At 38.0% G+C, this 12,303-nt stretch overlaps 3 protein-coding genes across 11 annotated transcripts in view; 1 reads left to right on the top strand and 2 right to left on the bottom strand.

The window, feature by feature from the left end:
* Window positions 1-12,303, top strand: part of Kcc (kazachoc) — a 466,160-nt gene that overhangs the window by 354,878 nt on the left and 98,979 nt on the right. The window lies entirely within an intron of this gene.
* Window positions 958-2,614, bottom strand: LOC110378553 (trypsin, alkaline B). The gene is made up of 4 exons (XM_021337869.3): window positions 2,488-2,614; window positions 2,130-2,298; window positions 1,630-1,885; window positions 958-1,290 (listed from the first exon to the last, which is right to left on the bottom strand). Exons 1-4 carry the CDS (start codon window positions 2,531-2,533, stop codon window positions 991-993), a joined length of 771 nt encoding a protein of 256 aa, XP_021193544.3. The 5' UTR covers window positions 2,534-2,614; the 3' UTR covers window positions 958-990.
* LOC135119138 (trypsin, alkaline B-like) lies at window positions 3,219-4,488 on the bottom strand. The gene is made up of 3 exons (XM_064042835.1): window positions 4,232-4,488; window positions 3,734-3,989; window positions 3,219-3,542 (listed from the first exon to the last, which is right to left on the bottom strand). The coding sequence occupies exons 1-3, from the start codon at window positions 4,486-4,488 to the stop codon at window positions 3,231-3,233; spliced, it is 825 nt and encodes a 274-aa protein (XP_063898905.1). The 3' UTR covers window positions 3,219-3,230.

Raw genomic sequence — 12,303 nt, 5'->3', positions numbered from 1 at the left:
GCAGTCACATTCCGAGACAGTCATAGCTTGTGCTCAAATGTTGCTTGTGCAAATGTCGCTCAATTTTAAATTGCATTCATATACTTACAATAAAATCCGGTTAAACCATGCTGCTGACTGGCTGACTGATACATATACCTAAAGGTTTTCATACTCACCAAAATCATTCGACTATGCAGTGTGTATGTGTCTTTGCAAAAAGTTAAAGATATACTGTGCTGCACTATTTATGACTGTTTAGAGAAAAAATACAGCGCCTAACAGAAACTTAATTCATTGTGAACAATACACGATTGAGTTATTAAAAATGTAGGAACGTGTAATTTTTGTATGTTTAGAGATCTACGATCTACGGAGAATAAGTTGAGTTCTGTTTAAGCTTGAATAAACAAGCTATCTTTCTAAGATCTATTAGGATTAAAGGAGCATCATATTTATAAAACCAACATTTTAATGCTTATTTGGTATAATATAAGCCGTAAAGCTTTGTGGGATATCTACAACAAACGTATAGTGTAACAGATGCAAATAATATTGAGGGTACCTCAGGGAAGCGTCTTAGGCCCTCAGTTTTTTTATTTAAAATACTATGTAAGTAGGGCTGCCATCTCGAATTTCAGAAAACCCGGACAAAAATTTAAAAAAACCCGGACATTTGGCGTAAATCGCATTTTTTCCCCGAACGAGTACGATTTTTTTGAAACAAAATAATACCTTATTTGTAATCTATTTACTATTAGCATATTTAAATTCAATGAGGTGCTTCCATACATGAAAAGTGTCCGGGTTTTCCCCGGACACTTCTTGAAACCCCGCCCGAACGGCCCCCGGACGGCCTCCAAACGAGGACAAATCCGGGGAAACCCGGACGGATGGCAGCCCTATATGTAAGTCACCTTGTAATGTAATGTTCCAAATATTGACTATGCTAAAATCCATAGGAAAAAAACAAGGACAGTAGTTAATATAATCAATTTATTCAGTTACCACTTAAGCATTGCTTTGAATCCACGAGGTGAATCGAGAAACCCGGACATTAACGCCAGGATAAAATCTGTCACCACAGCTGATTCCAAAGGAGCTGACTCCAACAACGACATTGTTGTGGTAGAGGGGCCCGCCAGAGTCGCCTGCGCACTGGTCACGGCCACCGACGTCGAGGACACCAGAACACAGCATATTGTCAGTGATGGTGCGACTGGCTGCGGCATAGCGTTGACGGCAAATGGCCTGGTTGATAGTCCAGATCTGAACGTGACGAAGTTGCTCGGCACCGATCGCAATGTCAGGCTGCAAAAGAAATTTCAGAACTTTAAGGCATAAGTTATTAGGTATTTCTAAATGTTTGATGGTATGTGAAAAATATTTACAGAAAGGATCATTAGATAATGATAACGGTAAGGATCACCAGTTATACTGTCAAAGTGTATGGTGCCGATTGTCGTTTACCGCAATGGCTGTTCTTTCTAAAGGGATGACTTGATGAGCTTTTGAGAGACAAGTTACTTTTGTATCGATTCAAGACGCAGTCATGAGTGAAATCTATTATTTTTTTCTCACATTTACCATTCACATAATATATGTATAATTAGCACACAAACATTTTGAACAGGATTAAAAAGTACTCACGTGAGTTCTGCCCCATCCCGCAGCCCAAACGACTTGGTTATCGGCAATATTATAATTGGCACCAGCGATGGAACCAGGCTGAATAACATTGCTAAACTGGATGTTAGAGGAGGAACGCATGATAGCAACGTCGAAATCCATGGTTTGGAAATTAAAATTAGGATGGAAGATGACGGTACTAAAGCCATAGGTGATTCCCTGACTGTGAGCGAGAGAGGAGCCAACGCGAACACGCCATCTTGTGATCAATTCGCGGCTGAAAAAGAAAAGCAAGTTAATTATAATGGTGACTTTTTGCCTGCCCGTATTGTCCCACTGCTGCGCAAATGCCAGCCCATTTTGTCTCCACACCTCTTGATCTTTTAAGTGTTCCCATCAATCAGGGTTATAGATATGATTGCGAAGAGATAGATAGAAGGAGACATGGTAGGACTACCTGGACGCCTTGAAATGGTGATGAATTAATTGTATCTATCGTGGCAAAATATGTTGGAACTTACAATGGACAATGAGCAGCCGTCAGAATAGATCTGTTATTGATCAGGGTGCCTCCGCAAGACTGACGGAAATTGTTGCCGGTGGATGAATATAGCAGTGCAGCGATTGAAGGGTAGTTGTTGATGGTGGTAGCTGAACCACCTATAATCCGCTGCGGGGAAGAAGGCACAGCTGCAAACATCAAACAATAATTAATAAATTAAGATTAGGGTAAATAGTATTTTTGACAACTGTTATGGACAATATGCATGGATCATCACGACCAGGTTGTTTTAAAGTTTTGAACTTTGTTTCAAAATTATAGAAACGAAATAAATGTAAATTACACATAAATATTTTTAAATCTTTAAAAACACATACCTGCAACAGCCGCTATAACAACCAATAATGTGATAAGAACTCTCATTGTAACTTCGTAGGAGTCCCAAATACTGACTGAAGATCTAAGTCATCATTATTTATATAAAAAATATTACCAATGAAATATAATCGACGGAATTATAAGATAACTTCGAGATAGCGTATGTACCTAGACTATGACTCAACATATCATTGCAAAAAAAAACATTCGGATTGAGAACCTCCCGTTTTTAAAAGTCCTTCGAAGAAGAATTAATATTATACCTAATCATTTTGTAAGGTCTCTCAACAACGGTGCGTTTTCCCAGTTTATGTGCTTTGAAACTAAAATCTCAATTTGTTTTAGAACGATATTGTCATAATTATTGGACACTCTATTCATATGTTTTTCTACCACTACCCCGAAAAAGTGGTAATTCCCAAAACAAAACACAGCTGCGATTTACATACATTAAGCCTGATAAAAACCATATATCATTGTCAATTTTCTATACATCAACGTCGAGTCATCTTGATATATTTTAAATGAATTAGATAAAATTTTATGAATAAACAAATATGTGGATAGATATTAATTAGGTTATTTATTGAGTTATTGTATACTCTCTTTGGAATAATCACACGACAGCAAACCAATTATAATTTCAATAATAATTTTCTCGTACAGACACTTTCACCGTTTAATTTTTATGCATTTTTACTTTTTGTGAACTCGTAAAAATGCTCCCTCCTTCAAATGATGCCTATCCCAAAATTGTGTTAGCATTAGCTATAATCCAATCAGCAAAGCGTGACACTCGAGTGTTCACTCCTGGGTACTGAGGAGTGGCACAGCTGATCCCCCAGGAACAGATTCCAACGACCACGTTGTTATGGTAGAGGGGGCCGCCGGAGTCGCCCTGGCACTGGTCACGACCACCGACGTCGAGGACACCGGAACACAACATGTTGTCAGTGATGTTGGCTGCCCGAGTTGCGTATCGGGATCTACAGATCACCTGGTTGACAGTCCATAGCTGTACGTGGCGGAGTTGCTCTGATAATAAACCACCGGCCTGCAGAAAGCACATTATATGTAAGCTAGTTACATATAGGACTCAATACAATCTTAATGTGCACAATCGAAAATCTGATCAAAATAAAATTAATTTGCCTAACTGTAAAGGTACAGCATGGCAAGGCACTAATGTGAAATACAAAATCACTAGTCAAAAAAGCAACAAATTATTCCTATCTCACGACTTACGGAGGTAGTACCCCATCCTGCAGCCCAAACTTCTTCATTATCGTCAAGGATGTACCCGTTACCAGAAATGGAAGCAGGTTTGACAACAGGGCCGAATATAATGCTGCCAGTTGTCCGCAAGATGGCGACGTCATTGTCAATGGTGCGAGAGTTGTATTTGGGATGGACAATGATGGCTATAACTGTGTGGACGAGACCGCCACTGTTGGCGAAGCTGGAGCCAACGCGGATGCGCCATCTATTGATCGTGTCACCACTAAAACAAAAAGGGCAATTTATTTTAATTATTAAAAAAATAACTACGTTGTTGTGTATATTACGTTTGGATAAAGGCACCCCTGGCCATCGTACAAGAACCTAATATACAGATCATTAGTAGAATGATGAATACTGCTGAGTTTTTAACAGGAGTTGAAACTGATCTTCCTTTTCATCTATATTCAAAAAACGATTATTACCATACTATTGCTCAGACGTTATTAACTGAAGTAAACTTACGAAGGACAGTGAGCAGCGGTGAGGATAGCCCTTCTAGTGATGATGGTGCCCCCACAGGACTGGCTGAAGCTGATCCCGAAGTAAGAGTAAAGCAATGCGGCGATGGTGGGGTACTGGTCTACGGTGGTTGCTTCACCTCCCACGATCCTTTGGGGATTTCTGGGGACGGCTGGAAGAAAAAAAATGGGAAGATACTTGATACTTGATGAGACAATCGGATAAGTCAATCCCGGGTTTTTTTCCTCTGTGATTGGCATTACGCTTATCCGTATCGTCCAGTCGTGAGTCCTATTTTCTTCATTGTCTTCAAAAATACATTTTTGAGGTGTAATTTTTGTAAATAACATTTATCTGTCTAATGTTGAATGATTTAAAGAATTATAGATTACTTCAGAATTATAACCCATCTGTGCATCTTAAATCCACATTACAATATTTCTTTCCATCGATTTCGCAGCCAACCTATCCGTTTTCAAATCACTTTCCTAATCTCATTGGCATTACAATAATCTGTATTCCCAAAGGAGAGCGAACAAAGGAGTCTAGCATTGGCTCAAGTGCCCATATAAAGGGTGAAGACTATTAACTTACTCAGAGCTACCAAAAATCTTTTTACGAACGCAATAGCAATTTCCCGTTCCACTTTTATTCGCAATAAGAGACACACACTGCAAACTAAACAGTCGGCCGACACTCGGCAAAAGGTTGTTTTTTTTAAAAAAAAATCATAAATTCAATCAATTTTAAGATACCTCATCGTTGTAATATGCGTACTACCATTCATTTTCATACTGATTAATGAGCCAAAATATAGGCCGTCAGAAAGTTTGCAGTGTGCGGATGTTCTAAGATGTAACTTTGTATGTTAATTAAAGACGAGCCTATTATAAACTTTAATGCCCACAATAAAGCGAAAATGAAATGAAGAAATTGTTTATGGCTAATAAAATCCGTTTTATAAACATCTCAGGCCTCACCAGTTTTCATGACTTTTTAATGCCGAAATCTTAAAGACTTTTTTCTTTTGTTACAGGTAATCTTATGGCATCCTGCATATGGCCTTGTCTCAATACAGACTGCTACTCTATGATAATCTTGAAGAGTCAACGGGTATTACAACTGACAAGGTATTTAGCATGGAACATCAGAAAAAATATGTCATTCTCAGTATGTTTTAACCCGTTGTATGTCAGACTGCAGATATACGCGAGGTATTTTTTTTTCTATTGTTTTAAAATTTGCGACATACAAGAGGTTAATGACGCTACTATATGCTTTCAAAACAATTAAAAAAAACTATTAAAGACTTTAATATTCGTACCAAAAAAGGCTTATTTATACAGCAAATCCTTGTCTTTTAAACAACGAGAAGAGACCGCGGCACTATAAAACCAGGCACTGTTACTGAAAAGCCGACATCTACAATAGCGATAACCAGAGAAGCTTCGAAACAATGGAAACTCGACTCCAAGAGAAATGATTTAACTGTCTTGGTAACCGAAACGAAATTGCACTCATTATACTCCATTCATTTGTTTTGTGTTCGAAAAAAGAACACTCGTTTTTAGAAGCAGGATTGCTGATTCACGACGCGCGCCGTTTATGTTTGAAAATCTTCAAGGAATCTTGATTTATAGCAGATACGAATAAATTATAAACTGTTATATAGTTAATTTCCTAGCAAATTAAGACAAAATTGAATTACTTATTAGCATTAAAGCTAGATTGTATTTTTTATGGTGTTATCGTACGAGGTCACAACATATATACAAAAAAAATGTAGGTAATAAAAATGACTGTAAATTAAGATGGTAAATTGTGCATTTTTTTGTGTCATAATTTTGTGCAACTAAACTAAACAAAGACATATTTTGTTTCGTCTATAAAAACAATGAATTTTACCTGCAACAATGCCCAAAGACAGGCACAATACAACGATAGGCCTCATGTTGCACTCCCAAACTTCAACTATTTATCTTCGCACTATCCAGCACTTATATTACCTTGCAATTATTGATTTAGTCAAGATACACTATCAGTCGAAAGGACAAATAACTTCAAACATCTTGAACCCTTCATTTACTAAAGCAAGACAATTTAATAACAACTAGATTTTGTCTTTGAATTTTCGCTCAACGAAGCAAAAAGATGGCAGTAACAACCTATTGATAAATCTTGACTTACATATTAAATAACTTAGAATTAAATAAAATATCTTGGTTCAATTATCAAAAGCGCAAATAACATTTTCGAAATCTAAAATTCATTTGTTTAAAACACATCTCTGCATTCAAGAATTTCACAAACATTGCAAGAAAAACGAATAAGAAAATGTATAAAGAAAAGTGGGACGGACAATAATACTTCTGAACATTATAGTATTTCTCTTTTCTGTGTAATCTAAAGGTTTTCTATATTTCTAATGGCCTCTGTATTCAATGTAATGACCGATATCAAAAACACTTTAACGTTTATCGATATATTACCACATACAGACTTGACCTACTCGTAGAGAAAAGTAGATGTGGAGCCAATAGAAACACTAAAAGTAAGATTAAACTTTAGAGTGCTGAGTTACGCTATGCTATGCTATGCTTTTGTTTACCTAGGTATAAATATCTGTACAAGAAAAATGCTTCTTATCTATACCAATATAATAAAAGATGAAATATATTTTTTCATGCGTTTATAGCCTTAAGGTTCTGAAACTACTGAACCAATTTGAAAAAAAACTAGAAAATAAAAAAATAGTTACTTACTTGTCAACCTACGTAGGTGGTCTTGGTCATATTAGACTAAAATAAAAACGTGGGGCCCATTCTGTTGCTGTAGTACTTTCTTCTAGAGGTATAATAGGTGTGGATTGCATCGACTTACTATAATCGTAACTGGAGATTTTGACAATCAATAATCAGCCGTAGCGGCTTCACCAGCGAACGCCGAGCTCATGATCTACCAAAGTATAAAGATATGCTTTGCCATAGGTAGGATTTCAGAGGGGCCCCACGTTTTTATTTTAGTCTAATATGACCAAGACCACCTACGTAGGTTGACAGGTAAGTAACTATTTTTTTATTTTCTAGTTTTCAGTGCACATAAGATAAAACCGTTTGACTTAAAAGTTTTTTTACCGATTTTTTATTTTCTAGTTTTTAGTATTTAATGAAAATGCCTACCGAATATTCCTCATTCTATCTAATTCATTTAGTGCATCATTATTACACGGTCTCTTATCTGATAATTTATTACAATCTAATTTAAAAAAAGTCAATTTTTTTAACGACACCAAAAATCATCAAGTGACCCCTCCCTGGGTCAGCAGCGGTAAGGGAGTGCCAGACTCTTACTGACTAAAAATAGTTATGTTTCGTCGTAGGCCTTTTATGTACCAGGGCCACGGTAACTCTTTCGAACAATCCCGCAGCCCAGGCAGGCCTTGGCCCTGTTGGGCCCTGCTGGGGTTGCTGACAGTATTCTACTTGTGTAGCCCTTTCATTTGATACCCATATTGAGGGGGTCGTGGAAAAATATGTAATCAGCCATTTTGTGCCGGCGGCCATATTAGATTTACAATGTTATTGATATTACTATATTGTATTGTCATCGGAATAAAAGGTGTATACAAAATTTCAGATTAATCGGTTGACAGGAAGAGGGTGTTTGAATAAAACAAACGGGATGAGCTAAATAAAACCGTTTAAAAATTGTTATCAGCCATTTGGTAGCGGCGGCCATCTTAGATTTCAATTTTGCATAGTAAATTGTATTCTACTTGTTGAGACCTTTCATTTGATACCCATGTTGATGGGATTGATAAAACCTAAGTTATCCGCCATTTTGTAGAGGCCGCCATCTTGGATTTGAATTTTATATAGTACATTGTATTCTACTGGTTGAGCACTTTCATTTGATACCCACATTGACGGGATTGATAAAACCTACGTTATCCGCCATTTTGTACCGGCGGCCATCTTGGATTTGCAATGTTATTGATATTACTATATTGTATTGTCATCGGAAATAAAGGTGTGTACCAAATTTCAGATCAATCTGACAACAGGAAGGCACTGAAATTTCAATTTCTAAATTTGACCCAAGAATGAATAAATAATAAAACAAACGGGGTGAGCTAAATAAAACCGTTTAATTATGTCACTTTTAGGCAGTTACACTATTCCTAAGTAACATAGGCTATATTTTGTTCTGGTACGAGCAGAAGCAGTTACCTGGTTTCTCCCGGGACGCGGGTGAAACCGCGGGAAAACAGCTGATACAAAATAAATCCATTGAGTTAAATATGTAGAATTGTAGATACCACCAGTCAGGTTTACGATTGTCTCATAGATAACATATTATCTTTTAAGCAGTGGTATCTTTGATGGTATGTTTCAAATATAAGTAAACAGTATAACGTTATAATAGATTATCATAATCAATGTAATCACATGTAAAGTATTTGAAACATTATAAACACGAACCTTGAAACTTGTTCACTTGTATTCCATGAATTTATTATTAGTGGGACGACGGCCGAAACACAGTCTTCCCAAGGGAGGAATGTAATTAACACAGCGAAATAATTAATGACCACTGCTCACATGACGTGTTCTACGTTGCTCAACAAAGATGCGCCTTTGACTATATTAAAAAAAGATGAAACACAATTTGATGCCTCTAGGCTAGTTGTTTGATCTCTATTACAATAGACAAGCTACTTTCAAACAAAATGTACAGTCCAATCATATTTCGACATACAATATACCCTTTGTCCCACTCCCACGGGTACAAAGGGTGCTGAACAAATAACGCTTTACTTTACACACTTACGTGTTGTAAGCCATCTATGCGTGTGTGCGTGTGTTTTCCTACAAACTCGTACGCTCCGATATATTAGCTTTACGTGATTTAATTTTGCAATATATTTGATTTGCCAACACTTGAGCTTTCTTCTGCGAATCTCGCGCTTTCATATTAAAGTCTATAAAAGAATTGATATTAATATCGTCGTCGACAATTCTTTCTTATTCAGCTTTCAGTTCTTCAATCTGTTTTCGTATATTGTCGAACGACTTGCGAAGTTTCGTGCCACGATTCACGATTTAATCAATTCTGTAATTCCACAAGAGGTTTCTGTACCTACATTTAATCAAATGAAGCTTAATTCTGTACCTTTTCGGCGCCTTATTGTATTTCCCTCACATCCCATATACGTAGAGAATATTGTGAAAATACACAGGGCGTGTTCGTGCAGATATAAATCAATTTGGCAGAGGATAACATTAGTATTCAGTGCGCGCGGAACTCGCCTCTTATCTGAAATTTCACTGACCTTACCTATTATTGAGCAGGATTATAGTGGCCCCAAAACTAACGCTGTTGGCCCGTGTTTGGGTTTCGGCCATGACTTTTTGCTGAACTAAGCACATTAGTATTTGTTCTCCAGATAATAATATGACCTGTTGTGCCATATGTGCTAATAATAATATTAGCCAGCCAAAAGTAAGAAAATCATTTAAACACCAAAGCTAGATACTGCAGCAGACTGCCATTAGTTAGCACGTGTCTAGTTTCTCCGTTCATAATACAGCAACCGCCTCTCGGCCTCCAATCCCCTGGGCCACTAGATTTTCTCCGACAAATCTCATCAGAGTTACATAACTCGGGCATACCACTTCCTAACCCACCTTATATGGCTTCAAAGTCACTTACGATGCCCCAGAGACTGAGTGTGAGAATCTGTATGTTTTTTCTAGATTAGTTTTTTGATGTGAAGTTTGATTTTCACAAAGCTTTGACAAAAGTCGTCAGTTGTCGGATGAAAATCGGTCAGAGATAAAAGCGGGCATCTCGCTCGCATGTCGGCCGTGCCCATTGCCTCGTATTTGACGTATGTCGCGAAATGTCAGACTTGTATGGACATAGTGAATGACAGCCGCGGACTTGCGTCGCAATGCGGACCTTAGGACAAAGTAATCGTAATCGCGGCTTATGGATAGAGCCGTCATCTACTAGAGCTTTTCTTTACGGGAACTAGGTATTCTTAGGCCAGCTTTATATTTGTGTACCTATATCTTGAGCAATGTCTGGAAGTGTTATCCAAATCAATATTATTTTGTTAGTTATTCGTTAACGTAAGCTGAGCTTAGTCTTGGAGCTTAGGAGTTCGGTTTTCAATTATCGGGTTGGCTTTAGCATAATAAAGTGTCACTGTATGCTCATACATATGTATGTATTGTAGGTTAGGAAACCCATAAAAATCATTAGTATCGCCGAACAGAAATATGAGTTTGAAAGTAGTCAGTAGTAGTTCAAACGTTCTGGATAATCAGCAAAATGTTATACCTACTTATTATGTAAATAAAAGAAACACAATGTTGACATGTAAAATAGATATTATACCACATGCACAGTTTCGGTTCACGGTCAGGTCAGTCGAGATAAGATAAATTGAAAAATAAAACACAAACGAATCTATTTGTCAAGGGAAATAAAAGATTCCATAACTATTTGTTAGTGTTAAATAGCTTGTGATTGTGACATAAGACTTTCGGTAGTTTAATCGTGTAAGTACAAGATTATAGGTACTACATATTTAATCAAGACTTCTGAATCTAAATGTCGAGTAGGCCACTAAAAGACTTTTTTTTTTGTTTAATGGAGCCCTCTATCTCAGATACTACTGGTTCAGTATCAGTGGGTCAATTAACAGTAATGAGTGGGGTATCGACTACTTTTTATCTGGCTGCACAAAGTATTGGCCAGGATTCAAGACGGGACCAAATCCAAATCGTGCTACCCGCGACCTCACCTCACCGAGTACAGAGTTAAAAGGGCTTAAACAAACTCACCATTGAATGAAAGCTGTTAATAAAATGATCGGCCATTATCAGCGACATGGCAGTGGCGACGTGCCTAATGTCCTCAACTTGGCAGCACTTCAGTCATATTCATGAGCACTGATTCCCTTTGATAAGCACGCTCCACTGTTGGCCTTTCAAATTGTATGGATTGGTTTTATCCAATCGCGGATTTTAATATGTTGGTACGGAATATACGGAATAGGTTGTCACGTTTGCTTTCAGAGAGATGTAAGTACCTATACGAACAGGCTTCGACAGTTATGTTTTTCAATTCAATGTTATAAGGGACAGCTAATGATGAAATATCACTAAGCGACTGTACAAAGACGGTCAAGAGACACACAAACTTAAACCTACAGTAAAAACTATGAATGAATACCCAAGTTAGAGAACTACTTATGCAAATTCGCAAAAAAATTGGCAACTAATTCTAAAGTATCTGGCCCAGATTTACCACTTCTAAGTGTACCATTTATTTCCTTTGTAGAAAAGCGAGAGAAATGTTTATCATGATATCAACGTTATCACTCACAAATCCCCTTTCACTACTGTGCCGACAAGCAAAAAAAAAACGTGATAACGCCTACAAAATTATCATAACAGTGCAAACTATACACAACGCCGGCCACTCGAGTTGTCAGTAAGTACATATTTAGATAGCGATCAAGCTATAGTAATCGACTGTGGTAAATAAACTCGGTCAATGACTGGACTCATGTGACTGTCAGCTTATCGTTTGAACGTGAATGATGCTCACTTGTTAGTACCTAGTTGGGTGCATTATATTGCATGGTGCTTTCAATTTGCTTGAAGCAATTAGATTGCCGTGGGACGCCGGCTTAGAATTGCGCTCCCCCCAAATCATCCCGTGGGTGTCGTAAGAGGCGACTAAGGGACAAACCGGAGGTCGGGCAGCAGCGTCCTCCGCGTACTGCATACCCTCACTGCGATCGCCAACCCGCCTGCCAAGCGTGGCGATTAAAGGCAATTACCCCCCAATGAGAAGCACAGAAACCAGGCCCCCAGTCCCCGGCAGCTCCGCTATCCCTGGCGCGGGTAGCGGTCAAGGTAACGGCGGAGCAGGGGGTGCTAAGAATCTCCGGAAGAGATCCGGCTACCCACCCCCACGACGACTGGCCCTGGTAACACACAACATACGCACATTGAGGACTGACGAAAAGATCTGCGAGCTGGAAGAGGAGTTGAGCAAGT

Source organism: Helicoverpa armigera, chromosome 3 (assembly GCF_030705265.1).
Source record: "Helicoverpa armigera isolate CAAS_96S chromosome 3, ASM3070526v1, whole genome shotgun sequence".
In the NCBI taxonomy this organism is placed as follows: domain Eukaryota; kingdom Metazoa; phylum Arthropoda; class Insecta; order Lepidoptera; family Noctuidae; genus Helicoverpa; species Helicoverpa armigera.
The sequence above is the reverse complement of the archived record's forward strand: the minus strand, read 5'-3'. Positions and strand labels throughout refer to the sequence as shown.